This window comes from Vipera ursinii (genome assembly GCF_947247035.1).
Source record: "Vipera ursinii genome assembly, chromosome: 1".
Taxonomy (NCBI): domain Eukaryota; kingdom Metazoa; phylum Chordata; class Lepidosauria; order Squamata; family Viperidae; genus Vipera; species Vipera ursinii.
In genome coordinates, this window is record NC_139512.1 from 335,470,330 (window position 1) to 335,492,754 (window position 22,425).

Consider the following 22,425-nt stretch of genomic DNA (forward strand, 5'->3'; position numbering starts at 1 on the left):
AAAAAAGACATTGAGACTTTGGAAAAAGTGCAAAGAAAAACAAGTAAGATGATTAAGGTCCTGGAGACAAAAACATCTGAATAGTTACAGGAATTAGGTACGGGTAGTCTAGAGAAAAGGATTAGAAGTGACATGATCGCAGTATTCCAGTATTTGAGGGGCTGCCGCAAACAAGATGGGGTCAACGTATTTTCCAAAGCACCAGAAGGCAGGACAAGAAACAATGGATGGAAACTAATCAAGGAGAGAAGCAACCTAGAACTAAGGAGAAAGTTCCCAATAGTGAGAACAATTAACCAGTGGAACAACCTGCCTTCAGAAGATGTGGATGCTTTATTACTGGAGGTTTTTTTTTTTAAAAAAAAAAAAAGATTGGACAGCCACCTATCTGAAAGGGGATCTCCTGCTCCACCAGGGGGTTGGACTAGAAGACCTTTAAGGTACCTTCCAGTTCTATTCTGATTGATTGATTGATTGATCGCTTCCAGTTTAAACGTTCTTATACTGCGCTTGCCATTAAAACAGAACAAGGAGATTGCCTGCCCTATCAACCCATGCAAACGCAAACAACTTATTTTTGGTAAGGGGAATACAAAAATCGCTGATGTTTACAGCCTGGGGCGTTTTAAAGCAGGGGTCTTCAAACTTGACCCTTTTATGACTTGTGGACTTCAACTCCCAGAATTCCTCAGCCAGCAAAGCTGGCTGAGGAATTCTGGGAGTTGAAGTCCACAAGTCATAAAAGGGCCAAGTTTGAAGACCCCTGTTTTAAAGCGTCTTTTGTATTTTTTTCTAACTTCACGCTCGGTCCTCTTGAAACAACAGCTGCAGCGAAGCCCCATAACCAACCCTCTCTGCCTTTCGTAGTTCTATTCGGGTGGTGAGGCGTGAATAGTCTTTCCTCCGCCCCTCCGTTTCTTTCTACCAATAGACGCTTCAGAAATATCGTGCGTCATCTCTGGCCGCCTTGAGGTCGGCGGAGACACGTGTCTGCCCGAATTGGGATCGTTCAAAGCCGGGAAGCCGTGAGAAAAGTTTATTAAGTATACGTGAAGTTGGGAAGTATATACCCGGCGTCTGTGGAGCCTCCGGAGGCAGATTTTGTGAGGTGCGGGCAGGGAGTGGATGTTTTCCTTTGCCTAGAAGAGGCGACTGTGCGCATAAAAAGGCATTCTAGTTGGTATGTTCCGGTGAAATGTATTAAAATGAGAATAACGTGAGATGCTTTTTTTTTTAAAAAAGGCCTGTTTGTGGGGTCCTTGGTGCTCTCGGAGCTTGGCTGTTTTCTTCCTGACGTTTCACTACCCAGCTAGGTCCCTAATTAATTACCTAAGTAATAACCAAACTCCGAGAGCACCAAGGACCCCAGTAGTTTTACTCTAAGTTACAAATAGTCTCTTCTCTTAGTAAAGCTTGTTTGACAGCATGCAAAGCAGAGCTGACTTACTGAGGCAAGCCGATGGAGCATCAGTGACAGGGTCGGTCAGATAATGCATATCATAGTTGTCTATTCCTATGGTAATTTATTTTCTAATAAATGTATAATTATTCCCAAGTAAATACACATACTGTAGGGACATGGTGGCTCAGTGGGTTAGGACGCTGAGCTTGTCGATCGGAAGGTCGGCAGTTTGGCGGGTCGAATCCCGAGCACCGCGTAACAGAGTGAGCGCCTGTTACTCGTCCCAGCTTCTGCCAACCTAGCAGTTCGAAAGCACGTAAAAATGCAAGTAGAAAAATAGGGACCACTCCGGTGGGAAGGTAACAGCGTTCCGTACGCCTTTGGCGTCTAGTCATGCTGGCCACATGACCACGGAGACATCCTCGGACAAGCGCTGGCTCTTCGGCTTTGAAACAGAGATGAGCACCGGCCCCTAGAGTCGGAAACGACTAGCACGAATGTGCGGGGGAACCTTTACCTTTAAATACACATACAGTCAAGTCGCTTCCTGAGAACAAGACTTTCTCTTTATGTATGGAGTCATGATAACAGTGCTGTTTAAATACATTTAATGTATGGAAAGTGCAGACACTCAGAATATTTGAACTAGTGTAACTATTAGATAAATGTAAATCGCACAGCATGGAGTTACAGATAGAAGTATTTCATAAAATCCTAAGAGTTGGAAGGAGCCATTTGAGTCATTGTAACAAATGACGTACTCAGTGAAGAATCTAGACTGAAGCTGTTTGACCTCTGCTTGGGTCCTCATTGGTTGTGCTCGTTAGTTCCACTGTCCACCGTCATTTTTACTGTTCCAACAATGTACCTATATGAAGTAATATATGGCCTTCTGGGGAAAAAGGCAACTTTTTACAGGCCATTTCGATATTTTGATCATCTAATATTTCTCCACTGCAGCACTGTAGAGAATGGTACTGCTTCTAATCATCATGCACTGTTGGGCAGAACTTGTGCTCCAATATATTTTTCACTTCTCTATACTATAGAAGCTGTGTTAGGTGATATGGCAACCTTTTGGAGAGCCTACCAGAAATTGATGGTCCAGCACCCCTGGAAGGTGCAAATCATCACAGCTGGTAAGAGGAGCTAAGGCACATTAGCTCTGGAAAAGGAATAGGGCGCTTCCCTACTTCTCTGGCTGTTTGCTGTCTTGCTTTGTTCCTCTGGTTGTTCACTACTGCAGGTTGATCACAGCCACTTCCTTTTGTGGCAGTTCTCATAGCAAGAATCTAACGTACATAAATGTTCCTCCAGTGTATCAACTGAAAGGTTCATATACTTCTGTCTTCTAGAGAGTGGCAGCAGCACAAACAATATTTTTGTTAGTTTTTACATTTATATTCAGTTTTGGAATGTCTTTCTTACTAAATGAGTTACAGAAGACACATAATGTCTATGGAGATTTTCAGTCATCCAGGTCATGGTTGTTCCAAAAGTGCTTTTGTTCAAAAGGCAACCAAATTTTGTTTTTCCTTGAAGAGGTTTCAGTTCTCATCCAAGAAGCTTCTTCAGTGAAACCTCTTCAAGGAAAAAACAAAGTCCAGTTACCTTTAGAAAAAAAAGCCTTTGGGATAAGAAAAGCATGTAATCACATCATATATTTAATCATTATGTCAGTAACTGGAGATCACAATGCCATCGTAACAGGCAAATACAATCCTTAAAATAGTAAGCCAATAAAATGAACAATTTTCAAAATTCATCTAATGACGTCCTTTGCAAACTATAGAAGCGGCTGCCAAATTGTGGAGAGCCAGTAAAAAGACACTGCTGTTGCAAAAACCTAAATGTTTTTTCCTCAGCCTTTTCGAAGGATGGGATCTCACTTCACTGCTTCTCCAGAGCTTAAAGATTGGCAATGCTTGAAACTTGAAAATTAGGATCTTGAAATTGAGGAGGGTTTTCTGATTATTACATTGATTTCCTGCCATTCCTCTGAGGAGTCAAGACAATATGTGTTGGTTTATCCTACAATCTTGCAAACTAAGTTAACCAAAAGAGGAATTAATTATGGCTTCTGCAAAATTTATGTTAAGATTTTGCACGTTGTGTTTAAGAATATACTTAATGTGGTCATTTAAATCCTAGCAGCCTTTTGTAAATATTATGGAAGGCTTGGTTAGTTTTAATACTCTTTCATTCTTTCGCATGCTGTGCTTTGTAGGCTCATCATTCTTTATTAGTTTATGGCTGAGTATATTGTATGAAAACACAAGATGAAAATTACTGAATCCTTAGGATTTGTCTCCTGAAAGAGTTTCTGATGCCTTTTGTTGGGGCCACATTTCTATAGTACATTGCATAAATGGCTTTGACCTATGTCAAGGCTGCTGTTCTTCATATTCCCCTTGCAAAAGCCCTCTCTGCTCCTGGCAGAAAACTGAGATTGAAAGAAATATCCCCAGTATGGATAATTTTTTAGAGACTTTCCTAATTCAGCATCGAAAGACCAAGCTCAAGGTTCACATTCAGGACTGAGAAGACCACTGATTTGAAAGAGTCATAGAGGCCACCTACAGAATCGAACACCCCTCCCTCAACAGGTGATGCAATACCACCTATCTTCTGTTTACAATGCAGTCCTTTCAGCAGTCCCAAGAAAGTTCCACACCTGTTTACACTGATTCAGGAAACCCTGAGCCCCCAAGAGGCCTCAATGACTCGCAAAGTGCTAATAACTGGATGACTGCAAAAAATGTAAATCCATTCCATTCCCCACCAGTTAGTTAGAATAAAGAAGCTTCTTGGATGAGAAGTGAAATGTTTTCAAAGGGAAAAAAAAGCTTTTGAAGAAAAGCACCTTTGGGACATACGGAGTTTGTTACACAGTAGGGTCAGTCCTCAACATTAGTTTATTGCACTTGTTGTTTCCTCAGTGGCTACGTACGTGCAAACCTGGTTAGTGACTTAATCCATTTTCTGAGCTGTATGATTCACTAAACTATAACCAGTGAACTGATTTCCCACAGTATGCTAAGCAAAAACAAGTCACCAAGGTTAATATTAACTAAAAAATTAGCATTTTATAAAGCAATGTGCTTGGTTTTTTTCCTGATCTGATTAGCTCTGAATTTGCACATTTAATTTACTACATTTAATTTCATTAAATTAGGTCTTTTCCTGATCTGATTAGCTTTGAATTTGCACATTTAATTTACTACATTTAATTTCATTAAATGTGAACATATGCAGCCATTGTGTATTTCCTTTTCCTAAACAAGTTCTGGAACCATTGTGCTAATGCTTGTGTACTTGTTCCTGCATCTTTCCCCTCCCTAATTTTTCTTGCTGACAACTCCTTCCCGGGGCCATCCATTAGGTGTAATGGAATCTGCCTGTTTGTCGTAGGGGTGACTAGCAAGCAGAGTTGGCAGCTCCCCAAAGTTTCATGTAGGTGAAGTCATCGCCCAGAGAGTCGTCAATCTCTGTGATGTAGCTGGCATTGAGAGAGACTCATCCCATTACACTTAGCACGTTTGCCAACTGCATCATTCAGGTGCTACCCCCCACCTTATATAGATGAATGGATGGATGGATCAGGGAAAGGTATTTGCTTCCTGTGTATTTATCAATGAGTTGGAAGCTAAACCAGTGCTATGATGTTTCTGATACTTCAACCAAAGGAAATTTGTGCATCTGAACAAGAGAATCTCAAATACTAAGAATTAGTCCTTCATGTGGGCAATATTTGAAAGACATTGTTAGTTTCCTATGAACAATCAAATTCCACAGTATCTGTCTTGTCTTCATTTCTTTCACCCAACAGTATATGGTTTCTTCCTCAACTTAACTCCACTTCCTTGTATGTTTCTACTGTGTCGAAGGAAACTTGCCCTGATTGTCTCTAATGGTTTCATAGTACTCAGTTATAGTTACGCATGGTGTCACTTCCCTGTGTGGTATAAATTGCACATGGTGTTACTTCCCCTGGACAAGGCTTTCTGAAGTATTACCCAACAATTTTTCTCTGGGTTTGTTTTTCTGCAATGTGATGGCTCTCATTTAATGGAGCTGATCAGTAACTGAAACAGATACATTCATGTGGAAAGCCAATAAATCACTTTGTATTTTTGGCAGATTCCTGAGAGTCTGGAAACTCATAGAAGAAACTGAGACAGCTTCTGTACAAGTGGTACTTACTCTAGCTGGATCTCCTCTTCTGCCCTTGACTCTTAGCACTGGCTGCACCTTTTCATTCAGTTCCAAGGGCAGGAGAGACTGACAGCTCTTCCAAGCATTGTGGCTTATTTCTCTGCCAGCTGGCTAGGTCTCACCCAAGGAGGGAGGCTTGACGTCAAGAGTTGTTGGCAGAGATTTTTGGAAGTCAGTGGACCAAATGCTCTGCCCCCTCCCCCTAAACTAGATTTCAGTAAAAAAAAAAAAGACGTGATTTGGACCCGTGTTGCCTGTTGTCTCAACTTTTGCAATGAGTAGCTTCCCATATTTAGTCCTGGTGTTAGCAAGAGCTTTTTAATTTCTCTTAGGTAAAGCAAAATGAGAGTTGCTTTAATCAGATAGTCTTGCACAATTTTTGTGGTAGGATCTTGAACACCCACCCCCTTCCCCGTCTATCCATCTACAACTGTACAAACTGAGTGTCTTTTTTGAGAACAAGGAGGAAGTGCTTGAGCTACTCATTCCCATTTTCTTATTTAGGCATAAGAATTTAGCAGTGTGTAGAAGACTGCCGTGTCTGGGACTTGGAAACACGAAGAGTAAAATATAGTTAGGAACTCGCAAAAATGCGATTAGGAATCTTCTCTTAGGATTCAGGTTGGAAAGTTGAAAGGTACTGGCAAATTCTGGTTTGCCCAAACCAAGAAGCAACTAATTGAATTAAAGTACATGAAATGAGAAGGCAGCAAACGTCTGAGCCAATTTGGTGCAGTGATCCAATTTGGTATACTGAAGGCACCAGGCTGAAAACCAGGAGACTATGAGTCCTAGTCCTGCCTTAAGTTCAGGGCCAGTTGGGTGACTCTGGGCCAGTCACTTCTTCCCAACCCTAGGAAGGAGGCAATGGTAAAGCACATCCAAAATCTTGCCAAGAAAACTGCAGGAACTTGGCCAGGTAGTTGCAAGGAATCAATACTGATGCAAAAACATACACACACATGCATATGCGCGCGCACTCACACGCACACACACACACAACACACACATAAAAAATGAAATCAGGTATTACTTTAAGCTTTAAACTTCTCTGGCATTCAGAATATTGATTGGATCAATACTGGATTGATGTTGTATTATAGGGACCCTCATGGGTGCTGGAGATGTGATTTCACAGCAGGTGATTGAAAGAAGAGGGCTGTCTGGGCACAGTGGCTGGCGGACCCTAAAAATGATGAGCATTGGATTTTGCTTTGTGGTAAGTGAAAATTATGAGTACTGAGAGGGAAGGGAACTCATCTCAGAGCTCAGTTGGACACATCAGCTCCAGCTGTCTTGATATAAGGGCAATGACCAGACCTATTCCTTGAGCCAATAAAGTTGATTCTTCTGAGACATATGGAAAACAGGAGTAGGATACTGAAGCTCAGCATGAGAGCAGGAGCTGTTTAAATATCATCTCTGATGGCTGTCCACCAAACTTTTGCAGGGCCCAGTCATTGGAAGATGGTACCAAGTCCTGGATCGTCTAGTGCTCGGCAAAACCAGAGTGGCTGCACTCCAGAAGATGCTGCTGGATCAGGTTAGGGAAACCCTCATGAATTCAAGTGGTGGGAAGGGAGCACATAAGCATCCTTCTCAAAAAATGGCTGCCTAACTGCTTCTTAATTCTTTTGCTGTAGAGTTTGAGAATTAAAAGAGGAAACCATGACTGAATTACAATCTCGACATTTTTGCAACCTACCTTTTGCAGAATTTCCCTTCTTGCTTGACACATACACGCATAGCTCCATCTCCTACATTAGAGTGTTGTTTACTAAATGCTGCATGTCAAGTATTTAGCTGCAGGTTCTCAACCATCATCACCATTCTGGGTCTGGTTTGGTTTTGTTGTATTTGATGGGGAAGAGCAAGATTTATTGGAGCCCCATAATATCTATATCTTCCACCTTGAGAGATCTTTTCTCTACTCCTTTCCTGTTTCATAGACCAAGAATACTTCATCTTATTTCTCTAAATCTCTCTTGTATTCCTATCTATATTTTACACAGGTTGGATTTGCACCCTGCTTCCTGGCCTGTTTTCTGACTGTGGCGGGAACACTCAATGGCCTATCTTTGAAAGACAACTGGAGCAAGCTCAAGGAGGCAAGTTACAAATTAAGCATCAAGTTAGATGTGTGTGTACAGAGATTTCAAAAAAGCAGAAGAAGCATTGCTTACTGGGTTTAAAACCTCTACCATTTCTTCGGCCAATTTGCCTTAAAGAATCAGTGCAAAAACGTAGGTTTATCCATCAGACTGTTTCACTGCCAATAAACAGCATTACACAAAGTGCAGGAAAAGAGTAAGGTAGTGTGCAAAATAAACTAAAAGAGTGGAGTTAAGAGGACAGAAAAGAAAATATTATGTAATTAAATCTAACCTTGATACAAACATTCCTTATGCATTTATCTGTATCTATACATTCCAACCAAGGGGTTATCACACATCTTTATCTTATGCTAAATGTATTTAGTGAATAGTTTTATATATATATTCATACATATTAAAGTTATTTGCCTCCCATCTCACAGTTCAAGGCATACATATATACTTTGGTGCAACCTGACTCCAGGCCATCTCTGGCAGAGTCACAATATAAAATACAACAAATGCTAACACAACAAAATAAGTAGCAATACAATATGGCGAAGGAATAAACATAACATATCCAGACAACTTATTTACGTTTATGCATGGTTTATTCACATCATATACCAGTCTAATGTATTTAGCAAACAGCCATCTTATGTTTTTGTGCAAAACATTCTACAAGCCTATTTAGTTTCTCTAAATCAGCAAATCTTTGTCACATTCATACATCTTTTAGTGACTTTCTGAAGAGCAAAAATCTGATTTTCATAATGTCCCTGTTGCAGAGCTACTTTGCAGTTCCCCAACATTGTCTCACTGTCACTTTTCATACTCTTTTGATTAGGCTTCTGCCAAACAGCTTCCCAAGAACATGTAACAAACTAATCCTCCTGTAGTTCTGTATTCACTCTGGCTGAGTGAATTGATTGCCCATCCATGCAAATGATCAGTCATGGTCAGAGTTAGTAAAGAAAGCTGCTGCTCTTAAATTTGCTACAAGAGTAGGTAAGCTATTCTTGTTCTGGAATGTAGAAGAAGTTCTCTAGGACAGTGCTTTTTCAAACTTGGCAACTTTAAGATGTGTGAATTTCAACTCCCAGAATTTCCCAGCTAGAAGTTGTCAAGTTTTTTTTTAAACGGCTCTAGGCCAATCAACTTTTCAAAGACGGCCCTACCCAACTTACTGCAGAGTAGTCACAAACAGAAATATAGCAAGGAGAGGAAAACTGGGTCATCAGATAGGCTGTTTTTCTCTCTCATAGTACTTTATCATCCTGTGACATTGAATGGGGGAGATTTCAAATAGACAAAAGAAACTTAATGAAGACAGAGCATGATTAAATTGTGGAATTCAATTCATAGAAGAGCAAGCAGTTTAATTTTCCTCTAGAGCCATGGAATTGCTTTCTCTTTTATGAATTTTCAAATTGTTAGTAGACTATAGTGACATATTCATGTCCTGATCTTTATCCTCTCATTCGAAATGGTTTAATTCATTAGTGTGTAGAAGCAGAAAGACAAATATTTTGGTTTTAATCAGTGCCATTCTTACATTGAAAAGCTTTCTGGATAACTTAAGAAAATACTGTTGCCAGTAATCACTACGCACTAACAGCTACAAAAAAAAATCAGTTATGTACACATTCTGTGTGTCCGATGGAAAGAAATTCAAAAAAGACAGAGAGATGCACAGCTTCTGTAGCACCTGTATTCCCACAAGGTTGCCTCAGAGACAGGATTCTGTCTTTTGAACTATGCCAACTTCAATCACACACTTGAATGTTTTTATGTCTGTTTTTGTTCCTTGGTTAGTGGTCTGTCATATTCTGCCGTGAGATGCCTGCCTGTCCCTCTCAGGGCAACTGAGTCACACAGTGCAGGTTTGGTTAACGGGCCACACATCTCCAGCATGTTATGAAAACAGTCGGATGCCTTAGCAAGATGCTTTATGTTTGCTCTTCCTTGTTCAGCAAAGAATTCTCATGTCTTGTGTTTGCATGTACTCTAACACTTTGTTTGCTAAGCAGTGATGAGTCATGTATTGCCAAAAAGTTTGATGGAACCCATTCTTGGAGAGAAAGGAAAGAGCTGATTGAGAAAGACCACCTATAGCTTAGAAACATTGAATCAAGGCAGGATCTAAAAGAAGTAATTACCCCAGATACATCTCTCATTTCTACTTTCCTGAATTCATTCCCAATCACATAGGAATCTATCTGAGATGTTTTGGATGATGGCAGAAAAGTGATAGCTAGAAACCCCAGCCGTTGTGGTTTGTGTACATGTGTTGGGGTTTTGTTGTTGTGAGCACATTTGCTTGGATTAGTGATTATTTCTTCAGGACATTTACAGTCCATTTCATTTTCTAAAATAAAAATACTTTTATAAATAACCTGAGAATGAAAAAGTCCAGAAAAAGAACAATGTATTTAAGGCACCAAACATCCCATGAAGGGGCATTACTTGTTCTAGCCCAAAGTCTGCAGTAGAATCAAGTTATAAAGGCTTATTTAAGTAAGGTTAGGTGGAAAGCATGTAAATGTTTTTTTCAGAGAACAGGAACCATGACAAGAGAAGGCACATTCCTGGGGCCCATCAGATGATACAGTTTTATTGATGGGACCCAAAGCATGCCTTGTCAGTATGTTGTATGAGTAAGGCCAGTTATTCCTTAAATCACAGGTAAAACAAACCCCAGTTTAACACAGTATGTGAAGGTAATGCAGTGTGTGAACCCAGGCAGTGAGAAACGAGACTCTTTGGGGTGACAGATTTAGACTTGAGTTTAGGAAGAACTATCATCTGATCTTAGAGCCTCAGAAAACTCCTCCCTGGGATTTCCCCCCCCCTCTTTTAATACTATTAGTATAAGTCCCTCAAAGTTGGACACATACAGCAACCCTACCTACCTGTCTTTCTTCTTGCAGGACTACCCTGATGCCCTGATCACCAACTACTATGTGAGTGGCCTTAAGATACCATTCCTGGGACTTGGCAGCCTTCCTCTGGATAGCCTTGCAGAGGGATTGTCTAGGTGAATTGGTGGAAGAAGAGACTTCCTCCATATTTACCAGAGACCCTGTAGAATTGCTTGGCCATTCAGTTGATCCAGCCCTGTTACAGCTGCTTCTCCTTCCCTGTTGGGTGGGTGGGATGAAGCAGATGTGGTGGCTGCTCTTCATCAAACTCTTCCAATGGTGCTGTCTCTGTCTTTCAGATTTGGCCAGCAGTGCAGGTTGCCAACTTCTACTTCATCCCCTTGAACTACAGGTATAAACTGCCTTTCTTGCCTAAATTCCTTTACTTCTGACGCTGCCTACATGCACATGCACCAACACTCAAATCCATAATTGGCTATGTTGTTGACTTTTTCTTCTTTTTCTATCTACAGACTTCCTGTGGTCCAGTGTGTTGCCATTATCTGGAACAGTTATCTTTCCTGGAAAGCCAATAAACTATAACCTGGCATGGGAAGACATGAGAACTATGCTTAATCCTGTTAGAACACCTGCAGATTCTCTTTACTCACTGTTCTTCATGCATTGCAGACAGATGAGCAACCCAGAATGCATAACATATACCAACCACCAGCCCAATCAACCACCATATGCAACTGCAGAAAGATGTATTCGTGAAAAAGCCCCAAGTGTTCCCTGAAAAGGAGAATTGGACAAAATAAACCTCTGCTCTGCATACTTTATTAGCAGTTAAAGAATCAGACCAGCTATCACAGCTAGCCGAAGAAACTGAAGATATACTGTGTTTTGGAACACAGGAAATGCTGCAATCATCTAGGTACTTGACTGTAGAGTGTTTGGTAGGGCCTTGTAGGAAAACTACTAATTTCTCTGAGCTAGGTTTACTATTCTCTAGGAATGTAAAAAGCTCTTTTACATCTGCAGGCCAGGATACACTTGGCTCTAGTGCAGGGGTGTCAAACTCGCAACGTCCCGTTTCGCTATGATGCATCCAGCCTGTGGGCTGGCAGTTTGACACACCCCTGCTCTAATCTTGGAGATCCACCCGATCCGAATCTGACCGATTGCAGTTAAGAACCTTTATAAGGTCTTATCTTGCGGTGATGAGGACGGCGAAGGCTAATTACTTCGCTGCCCTTATCGCGTCCGCAGATAATTGCCCGGCCGCCCTATTTAGGGTGACTCACTCCCTTCTTAACCAGGAGGTGAGGGAGGATCCCATACAGGGGCGGGCCGAGGAGTTTAGTCATCATCTGACGGACAAAATCGCTCAGATCCGGGCCGGTTTGGACTCTGACTGGGCAGAGTCTGACGTGGAGGAATTGGACGGTCTTGAGCATGTTATCTGGACTGAGTTCGATCCTGTTTCCCCTGATGATGTGGACAAGATGAGGAGGAGGCTGAGCTCCACCACCTGTTTGTTGGACCCGTGCCCCTCCTGGCTGGTTTATGTAGCTCGGGAGGAGACACGAGGCTGCTTCCAGGCAGTAATAACTGCTTCCTTGAAGGAGGGTGTCTTCCCCGCCTCCCTGAAGGAGGCAGTGGTGAGACCCCTCCTCAAGAAGCCTGCCCTGGACCCAGCTGTTTTAAATAACTATCGTCCGGTCTCCAACCTCCGCTTTCTTGCGAAGGTTGTTGAGAGTGTGGTGGCCCATCAGCTTCCTCTGTTCCTGGATGAAACTGATTATCTGGACCCGTACCAATCAGGTTTCAGGCCTGGGCACAGCACGGAGACGGCATTGGTCGCGCTGGTGAATGATCTCTGGCGGGCTCGGGACAGGGGTTGTTCCTCTGTCCTAGTCCTATTAGATCTCTCAGCGGCTTTGATACCATCGACCATGGTATCCTACTGCGGTGTCTCAGGGGGTTGGGAGTGGGAGGCACTGTTTTGCGGTAGTTCTCCTATCTCCTGGGCCGCTCGCAGTCGGTGTTGACGGGAGGGCAGAGGTCCGCCCTGAGGCCTCTTGTTTGTGGAGTTCCTCGAGTCGGTTCTCTCGCCCCTCCTGTTCAACATCTATATGAAGCCGCTGGGTGAGATCATTCGTGGTTTTGGGGTGGGGTATCATCAGTACGCTGATGATACCCAACTTTTTTTCTCCACCCCAAACCAACCCAGCGATGCCCTCGCCGTGATGTCCCGTTGCCTGGAGGCGGTCCAGGTCTGGATGGGGAGAAACAGGCTTCGTCTCAATCCTGCCAAGACTGAGTGGCTGTGCATACCGGCATCTCGGGTCAACCAGACTATTCCATCTCTAATGATGGGGGGTGAGGTGTTACCCCCCGTTGATAGGGCTCGCAACTTGGGCGTCCTGGATTTGCAGCTCACTTTTGAAGACCATATAGGAGCCGTGACCAGGGGGGCTTTTACCCAGGTTCGCCTGGTGTGCCAGTTGCAACCCTACCTGGACCGAGATGCCCTACGCACAGTCACTCATGCACTCGTGACCTCCCGTTTAGACTACTGCAACGCTCTCTACATGGGGCTGCCCTTGAGGACCACCTGGAGGCTTCAGCTGGTGCAGAATGCAGCCGCGCAAGTCGTGATGGTCTCCCGATACTCCCATGTAACACCTCTACTCCGCGAGCTGCATTGGCTTCCGGTTGCCCTTCGGGTGAGATTCAAGGTGCTGGTGATGACCTATAAAGCCCTAAATGGCGAGGGTCCGGGATATTTGAGGGAACACCTGCTGCCAGCATCAAGCTCCCTTCGTCCAGTGCGCTCCCACAGGGAGGGTCTTCTCAGGGTGCTGCCAGTTAAAGATTGCCGGCGGGTAACACCCAGGGGTAGGGCCTTCTCAGTGGGTGCGCCTGCCCTGTGGAACCAGCTGCCTGCGGAGCTTAGGACTGCCCCCAACCTCCATTCATTCCGCCGGGACCTGAAGACCTGGCTCTTCGAGCTCTCTGGCCCAGGCTGAGAATTTTTTAATTTTAATTTTAACTGGGTTTTTTATTTTTCTCAGGGTTTTATTTAATCTTTTTAAATTTGTTTTAATGTTTGTATTGACTTTCTTTTAAATGCCCTGTAAACCGCCCTGAGTCCTTTGGGAAAGGGCGGTATATAAATCTAAATAAATAAAATAAATAATGGATACATAGCATAAATAAGCTTGATTAATGTTCTCTTTTCACATTTAACTACTGCCTTATACAGTAACCATTCGCAGTTATAACAATGATGAAAAAGTAACTTTGCAACCAGTCCTTGCATGTATCAACTTTGCAGGTCTATAAAGCAAAGGAAAGCTGAAGTAAGATCATAACTCAGTTGCGGTTTCACTACCAACTGTTTTGTTTAATGATCAAGTTGCCAGTCCCAAGTGTGGGACCAAATGAGAACTACCTGTATTTAGCTTTTTGGTATCTTACTGTGTCATCTAACCCAATCTTCAGTTGGTTTATGGTTTAATGCATTATTTTAACTCAGTGAGAATTCAGTAACCAGACCAAGCATCCTGTGTAACTGAGCCATGGATTAAGACATTTGCTCCATTTTGCCTGTTAACTGTAAATAATTACTGTAACTTTTTTTAGTGTATTAAGGCTACTTTTCTGCCCTTGCTTTGGCATATCAAAAACTAGATTTGAGGCCACCTGAATGCAAAGCATGGGATCGTTTGCTGAAGTCACCATAGAAATATTGGGATACTGCGGGTCCAATTGATAGCTAAGTTAATTTTTGGAACGAATTTGGAAAATTGATCAAGGAGAAATATATTAGTGGCAATTTGCATAATAACTAGAGGGTATCTCCATATATTGAACCAGTCTCTCAGGAAGCTTCCGTTGTTTATTTATTTATTTCTAGTAGATGTGTATGGCATCTACAGAGATCATGCAATCACCGATGTACAAATTTAGTTTAAAGCATCAGCAATATATTGGGCCCCAGATCCATATTTTGCCACTAAACATAGAAGGCTTAAGTAGAAGTAAATGTGAATATTTAAGCAGATTGGCCATAGATAATAGGATAGATGTTATAACACTACAAGAGACTCATTTGGCTGACAAGGAACAGATTAAAGCTTGAGGGAAGATCCAGGGTCCACAACTGTAGCCAACAAAACATCCATTGTTGATGAGTATCATATAAGAATGATTGACTTTTAGGTTCTGGTTGATTCTAAGGAATTAAAATGACTACTATGAAAATAGGATGCTTAGTCCTACAATAGGAATCAGTTCTTACAAAGTAGGCGAACATATAGAATACATATATGGTGCAGTGGTTAAAGTTTTGGACTAGGATCAAGGAGACCCAGTCCTAGTCTGCCATCAGCTGTGGAAGCTCACTGAGTAATTTTTGGGTCGGGTTGCTTTCATTCAAGCTAATCTACTGATCAGGGATGTGGTTATGGGAGAAAAATAGGGAGAACTATGTATGTTATCATGAGCTTCTGTACAAAAAGTGATACATAAATCGAATGAAAATAAATGTTTTCACTTTGAACTTCAATGAAGTCAGATCTAGTAAACCCTGGATATTGCTGTTCCTCAAGAAGCAAGGGATGTTTGCAAACTCTGGAGCACCCAGTTACAAGGCCAAATTGGTGCATCTGCACTGGTAGCATGATGACAATTGCACCCCTAATTATCCAGTGCGACAGATTGAAAATTGGTTCAGAATGGATTAATGTACTGTTGGCATGGAAGGTACTACCCTGCTGACAAAACAGACTTTTAAAAAGAATGCAACAAATGCGTGGAGGAAACCATATGGTGAATGGCCCCTTCACTTTTCATTCTGATAGATGAGTATTTCTCAACCTCAGCGATTTCAAAATTGGTCGCGCTGGTGAATGATCTCTGGAGGGCTCGGGACAGGGGGCATTCCTCTGTTCTGGTCCTGTTAGACCTCTCAGCGGCTTTCGATACCATCGAAAATGGTATCTTGCTGCGGCGTCTCAGGGGATTGGGAGTGGGAGGCACGGTTTTACAGTGGTTCTCCTATCTCCAGGGACGTTCGCAGTCGGTGTTGGCAGGAGGGCAGAGGTCGACCGCGAGGTCTCTCATTTGTGGAGTTCCTCAGGGGTCGGTCCTCTCGCCTCTCCTGTTCAACATCTATATGAAACCGCTGGGTGAGATCATTCGTGGTTTTGGAGTTGGGTATCATCAGTATGCTGATGATACCCAGCTTTTCCTTTCGACCCCAAACCACCCCAGTGATGCCCTCAACGTGGTGTCCCGTTGCCTGGAGGCGGTTCGGGTCTGGATGGGGAGGAACAGACTTCAACTCAACCCCGACAAGACCGAGTGGCTTTGCATACCTGCATCCCGGGTTTATTCGGACATTCCACCTCTCAGTATGGGGGGTGAATTATTACCCCCCGTAGATAGGGCTCGCAACTTGGGAGTCCTCCTAGATTCACGGCTCACCCTGGAAGACCATATAGGAGCTGTGACTAGGGGGGCTTTCGCCCAGGTTCGCCTGGTGCGCCAGTTGCGGCCCTATCTAAGCCGGGATGATCTATGCACGGTCACTCATGCGCTCGTGACCTCTCGACTAGACTACTGCAATGCTCTCTACATGGGGCTGCCCTTGAGGACCACCCGGAAGCTCCAACTGGTACAGAATGCAGCCGCGAGAGTTGTGTTGGGAGTCTCCCGATACTCCCACGTTACACCTCTGCTCCGTGAGCTGCATTGGTTACCAGTTGCCTTCCGGGTGAGATTCAAGGTACTAGTAATGGTATTCAAAGCCCTACATGGCAGGGGTCCGGAGTACCTGAGGGAACACCTGCTGCCGGCATCGATTTCCCTCCGCCCTGTGCGTTCCCACAGAGAGGGCCTCCTCAGGGTGCCACCAGTCAGAGAATGTCGACTGGTGGCCCCCAGGGGGAGATCCTTCTCTGTGGGCGCCCCGGAGCTATGGAACCAGCTACCGGTTGAGCTCCGGACAGCGCCCGACCTTCGCTCCTTTCGCCGCGAGCTAAAAACATACTTTTTTGAACAAGCTGGCCTGGCCTGATGAGGGGATTGGGGGGGGGGGTTTGCTATTTTTATTTTACTAGGTTTTATGGATGTATTTTAGTATGTGGGCATTTATTTAATCTATTTTTAACTTTTGTAGTTTGTATTTTTATTCTTGCCCTGTTCACCGCCCTGAGTCCTTCGGGAGAAGGGCGGTATAGAAATATTATTAAATAAATAAATAAATAAATAAATAAAATGGGTGGACGTGAAGGCCGGGGGGATTCTGGCAGTTGAAGCCCACAGATTTTGAAACTGCAATGGAGAAACACTGACGGTTCTAGCTGGGGTTAATAACGGAAAGCCATCTCTCTGCTGCCGTTTGCAGAACATCGACTCACTGCAAACTAATGCACGGTGCTTGGAACAGGCCAAAATTCCAGAGGGGCTGCGGTTAAAACGAAATCGCCCAACCCAGTGGCTGCGGAGATCCAGCCGCTCTCCCGTGCAGCCCCCTGCCCTGCTTTGCCTGGCTGCCGCAAGAAAGGAATAGGCCAGGGGTCTTCAAACTTGGCCCTTTTATGACTTGTGGACTTCAACTCCCAGAATTCCTCAGCCAGCTTTGCTGGCTGAGGAATTCTGGGAGTTGAAGTCCACAAGTCATAAAAGGGCCAAGTTTGAAGACCCCTGGAATAGGCTGTCGCCAAGTCCGTCAGTTAGTAAATAGTTCCCACTCCGCTTCCACAGCAACTCGGGATGAAATAACCGCTTTCTTCTGCTTTAGCGTCCAGGAGAAATGAGCGCTTCTCCCTTTTTTTTTTTTTTTTTGCTGGGGGGCGGGGGCGGGACGGACTGCGTCGCTTTCCCAGGGCCGCTTTCCCCTCCGCGGGTGAGGAGAGAGAAGCTGCTCCGTAGAGGCGCGCTGCGCCTCTCCTCACAGAGCTGAAGTTTGTCAAGAGCGCGCGCTCTTTCTCATCCTCCGCTCTTTGACGCAGGCCCAGGGCACGCGGGAGGCCGAAAGGGCTCTCGTGCTCCCGCCGTCCAGCCTCTCTATGGCCTCCCCGCCAGCCAATCATCACGGCTTCCTCGCTTCGCGGCGGGCCTGGCCGGTGTTTGCCCAAAGGATTGGCATTCATTCGGTAGCGGATGTTTGCCTTCCGATTGGGGCCAAGTAGCACCGAGGAGATGAATGGGAAGCGGAGAGGGGGGAAATTCGAGAGAAGATAATTTAGCTCGGATCGTCGAGATCAGTGCCGCAATCCCAAATCAAACCGTCTGGGTGCCCCAGCCAATGGAAGAGTGTACATAGATTGAAGCCAATTTGTTTCGCCCTGTCTTATCCGTAGAGTGGTTTCTGGACCACTCTACGGACCTATATCTAGATTGTTAGATATGCCTATCTAGGATGTTAGATATGCCTGTTTTGAAGAGCCAAGATATGGTTTGACAACTGGACAACTGGATCTAGACCTATATTACCCTGTAAACCGCCCTGAGTCCTCCGGGAAAGGGCGGTATATAAATGTAATAAAATAAAATAAATAAATAAATAGATGGCATCCTAGGTGCTCTCTGGGCAGACATTTCATTAGCAAACTAGGTAGCATCATCAGTAGTAGTAGACAGCGGGATTTGCTCTCATTTTCTATATTAGTGATTTGTCCTGTCAATATTGGTGGAAGTGGTCTTGGTGGTTCCTTGATTGAGCGATTGTTTACTGTTAGCTTGTTTGGATAAATTGTCCAACTCACTGGACAATTGTTCTTGAACTTCCAGATCCTGATCAAGAAATGGGTGACAGCTATAGTCAGGAGGGTTTTTGTCTTTGACTTTCACTTGATGTGTCAATTGTTTCTGCCCTCCGATCAGGTGTCTCTGCTCCTGATCATTCAGATTTTAGTATCTTCTGGTTGAATTACTGCAATGAACCTTAAATGGGGTTGCCCTTGAAGAATAGCCAGAAAGTAGCTGGTTCAAAATGCAGTGGGACAGATGTGTGCACAACAATATGCCCATTTAACATTACTATTTTGTGCACTGCACTATCTCTTAATAAGCTTCAAGATGCAATTCAAGGTCATGGTTGTGTATTTTCCATAACACTCCTTTTCTTCTGGAGTAATCTCTTCCCCCCACCACCATTCTTGTTACCTTCCATAAGGTATTAACTGTTATTTTCTCTATAAATTTGGGGCGGGATGTTAGATGTGCCTGTTTTGAAGAGGCAAGATGTGGTTTGACAACTGGATTGTATGTCTATTTTTATTACCTACCTAGAGTCACACTGGCAAGTGGATAGACATATACATTTATTAAATAATTAAAATTCCAGACATAGTTTGGTGTCTTTTTTGGGGGTGTTTGTCCTCTTTCACCTCTTTCCCTCTCCTACCTTACTGCCCCTCAAGAGATTTCAACTGGCTAACCAAGTCTGCCCATTTCTTCAGATCTGCTTACCAGTCACAACATCTTCCCATCTTGTATGGGCTGTGGTTGGTCTATTAAGATGCTATTATTTTCCTATTCAAAGATGCTGGAAAAAAAATTACCAGCTAAAGCTGGCATATTTAACTCTATTCCTACCCACTGCTTCCTGATCCTTTCCTATGGAATTTTCTCAAACTAATCAGAAGTACCTGTCTGTCAACCAGCTTGGAAGTTCATCATAGCTTCTGCTTATATTAATTTCTTTAAGTGATGGAGGCTGTATCTTCCAAGTTTGAGATTCATGGCTGTTTGAAAGTAGAATCGAGATTGATTATATGAAGAAACATGAAAACATCCAAAAGCTGGTCTATATGACAGAGTTCACACACAGAGTGGGGTAGAGAATCACATAGACTTTCAGGGGGCTCAGCTGGTCTCCCTTGCATTAGTGCCTTGAGAGTCGCTCCAGCATTCCTAGGACCCGAGTCTGTTCGACCTGGGAAGTAGGTGAGAAAAACTAGGTCTGCAAAGAGTGAATTTACTCTGAGGCGACTTGCAGGAGTGCTGAAATAATCCAGAGGGAGCGGGGAGCAGGCACCCAGTAACAAAGCACAAGGACACCTTCTCCCACTCAGACACCAGTTCAGGTCCCAAGAGGGTCTATCGGGGGACACCGCCCGCACCATCAGCAATCAGTCCATGTTCCTCACTGACGTCAATGGATCTCCCGGCTTGCTATATATAAAGAACCCGCCAGCGGCTCCGAGCACCCTTTTCTCGGCTCCGCAAGGACACATCGCGGTAAGTTGCTTCCCTTCCACCTGAGGCTGAGGCGGGCGGGGGGGGAGGGGGCGGGAGGGAAGAGAAAAAGAAGCGGAGGCGCTAGACGATCCTCCAGGCAACCCCGTCAGCCCTCGGGTGCTGCGACTACTAGCTCAGTGCCACCCCCTACTGGCACTGGGTCGCCAAAAGAGGGCTGGGATTTATTTTTTTATTTTATTTTTTAATCCCATTTATATCCCGCCCTTCTCCGAAGACTCAGGGCGGCTTACAATCTAAAGCACAAATCAATGTGCTTAGCAATGCTGTCCTCGGGATGCTGTCCTCCGTCCGATTGCTTAGGAGAGCATCTCTCAAGTAGACTTTAGCCAGGTTCCCCAGAGTCTCCTCAACTTTAGGGAGAAGGTCGGCGGCGTTGCTCCCTGTCCTGGGTCACCAGGGCAGTACCAGCTGTCCGGGTCTCGCTCTCTCCAAGACCTCCCTGTCTCCTTTACCAGGCCCGGACCGCCTCAGCATGAGGCGGGCGCAGCTGCCCAGCCTCCTGGCCTCGCTGCTCCTTCTGGTCTCGCAAGTGTCCCTCGGAGCCAGACCAGCGGGCGACCTCGAGGGTAGCGCAGAAAGCGACCTGACCCTGCGGCTGCGGTTCCCCGAGGAAAACCGCGCCGGATCCCGCCAGCCGCTGCAACCTGTTCCCGAGCCAGACGGGGCGAGCCTGTGGCTGCGATCTCAGCGCCGTCTATCTCCGGAGGGAGAAGAATTGCGTCGACGTCTCGCCGAACTGAGCGACCGACTCAAACGCCACGAGCCGCCCCTCTCGATCGACCTCACCTTCCACCTCCTCCGCCACATGATGGAGATCTCCCGGGCGCAGAGCCAGCAAGCCCAGGCAGAGTTAAACCGTCAACTCTTGGACTCGGTAGGCAAGTGAAGCCGTCAGCGAGGGCACGCAAGAGATCCTCGCCTTTGTGAGCCGATCCAGCCACTGAATCGCCCCTACTTTCTTAGGCATCGCTTGCCCCAACTCCGGCGCCTTCACAGAAGATATTTGTTTATGAAATAAAACTTCTTGGGCGTCAAACGATTTCCGAGTGCGGGCTGGTGATTTGGAGGGGGGGTGGGGAAGGGTGAGTTTGCGTCCTGGGCTCCACTGGTGGTCCTACCTGAGTTGTGAGGTGTCAAAGTTTGCTGTCCTGATATCAACTGTTGAGTTCAGTAGAAGGTCCCAAAGGGGCTTTCCCAAAAAAGCAACTAGATTCTTGGTTCTTTTCCTTGAAAATGCTTCGCTTCTCATCCAAGAAGCTTCTTCAGTTCAGTAGAAGGGTTTACATCATATTACTTCACACTTATTTACTGAATTAACTTACTTTCTGAGGCCGCACATTATACAAGTGATGTTAACGAATCATCTGGGTTCGAATATGGCAAACCCACCAATCAAACCAAAATTAAATGAGCCATTCTATGCATGCATTATGAAGTTTAACAGATCTCCTGACACTGTAGATCAACTCTACCAAAAGCTAATCACCTTTGGAGGGATAAAGTAATGCTGATGGAGGAAAGTAAAATGTTAGCCTGGATAACAAAACTTCTGCAGGTCTAAAAATTCAGATGTGCCTCTATTTTGATCTGCTTTACAGGAATACAGGCAGAACTTGGGTTTTGAGGCCAAAGGAAGCCTGAATTGGATCGTTGATTCTCCAGGTCAGCCTTGGTCAGACACTATGAAAAGCTAAACTAAATGCTTTCAGAAAAAGGGTATCTTTCCATCAAAGGGAACGCTGTATTGCAGCCTGAAATACAGGCTGGAATTGAGCATTTTCACGTCAACTAGACAGGGAGATGGAAGCACTATGTATACTAGCCATAGGGGGTGTCTCAATTCCCCATTGACCCTCCCCCTCCACAAATGCCCTTCTCACATGCCCATGACTCCTTTGCCTTGTGCTCCAACTTCAAGAGTAGCACCATGGACAGCAGCACGGCTTAGACCCCTTAAAAAGCACAAGCTCCTTCCAAACCAATCTTTTCACTGGTGCTGGTTGCTGATGCTAACAATGAGCAGCGTTTTGCCTTTTCCCCAATTGGAGGGTGCTCTGATCGGTCAAAAACAGCAGGTCAGGAAGGCAGATTAGACTTCCTTCGTAATCTTTTAAAAATTGTAAATAATGTAAATGGCCACTCATCTCATAAAGTTGTACCTACAGAAGACGGAGCTTCACTGTTGATGTCCTCCTGCTCCAACGTACCTCAAATATAGAGATGCCACTTTTCCTCGGTGTAAATTTGAAACTGGTCAAAGTAACATTTAGATTCATCCACGTTCAAAGGATGGAACAGGTTACCCCTTCTTTAACCCAGGAATAGGGTGGAAGGATTGAGAGTAAAGTGTTTCTAAACCATGCTAAAACCATGTCTATGGCTGACCCTCTTTTTCCCAGCACAAGAAAACGTTTTAGACAGCCCTTGATGAGTTGGGGAAAAGCTGTTGTGGTTTAACAAAAGAACCACTTCTGGTAGGAGGGAGTTGAGGAACTACTGCAGATAGCCTCTGCGAATGATAAATGCAGAAATGTATGAATGAGCACCCTTTGGAAAATTTCACCATCCATGCCTA

At 44.5% G+C, this 22,425-nt stretch overlaps 2 protein-coding genes across 2 annotated transcripts; both read left to right on the forward strand.

The window, feature by feature from the left end:
* Window positions 1-1,015: 1,015 nt before the first annotated feature.
* MPV17 (mitochondrial inner membrane protein MPV17) lies at window positions 1,016-14,019 on the forward strand. The gene is made up of 8 exons (XM_083353131.1): window positions 1,016-1,180; window positions 2,452-2,541; window positions 6,721-6,836; window positions 7,068-7,160; window positions 7,630-7,725; window positions 10,641-10,673; window positions 10,931-10,983; window positions 11,105-14,019. The coding sequence occupies exons 2-8, from the start codon at window positions 2,469-2,471 to the stop codon at window positions 11,172-11,174; spliced, it is 534 nt and encodes a 177-aa protein (XP_083209257.1). The 5' UTR covers window positions 1,016-1,180; window positions 2,452-2,468; the 3' UTR covers window positions 11,175-14,019.
* A 6,303-nt stretch (window positions 14,020-20,322) lies between these two features.
* Window positions 20,323-20,736, forward strand: UCN (urocortin; the record flags this gene model as incomplete). Its single annotated transcript, XM_083348406.1, has 1 exon — window positions 20,323-20,736. One exon carries the CDS (start codon window positions 20,323-20,325, stop codon window positions 20,734-20,736), a length of 414 nt encoding a protein of 137 aa, XP_083204532.1.
* Between the last annotated feature and the right edge of the window lie 1,689 nt (window positions 20,737-22,425).

Excerpts from the sequence above, each read along its gene's own strand:
- MPV17 (XM_083353131.1), top strand. The coding sequence starts at position 2,469 with ATGGCAACCTTTTGGAGAGCCTACCAGAAATTGATGGTCCAGCACCCC. Across the intron at positions 6,837-7,067 it reads GCATTGGATTTTGCTTTGTG|GGCCCAGTCATTGGAAGATG; the intron begins GTAAGTGAAAAT and ends AAACTTTTGCAG. Across the intron at positions 7,726-10,640 it reads ACTGGAGCAAGCTCAAGGAG|GACTACCCTGATGCCCTGAT; the intron begins GCAAGTTACAAA and ends TTCTTCTTGCAG.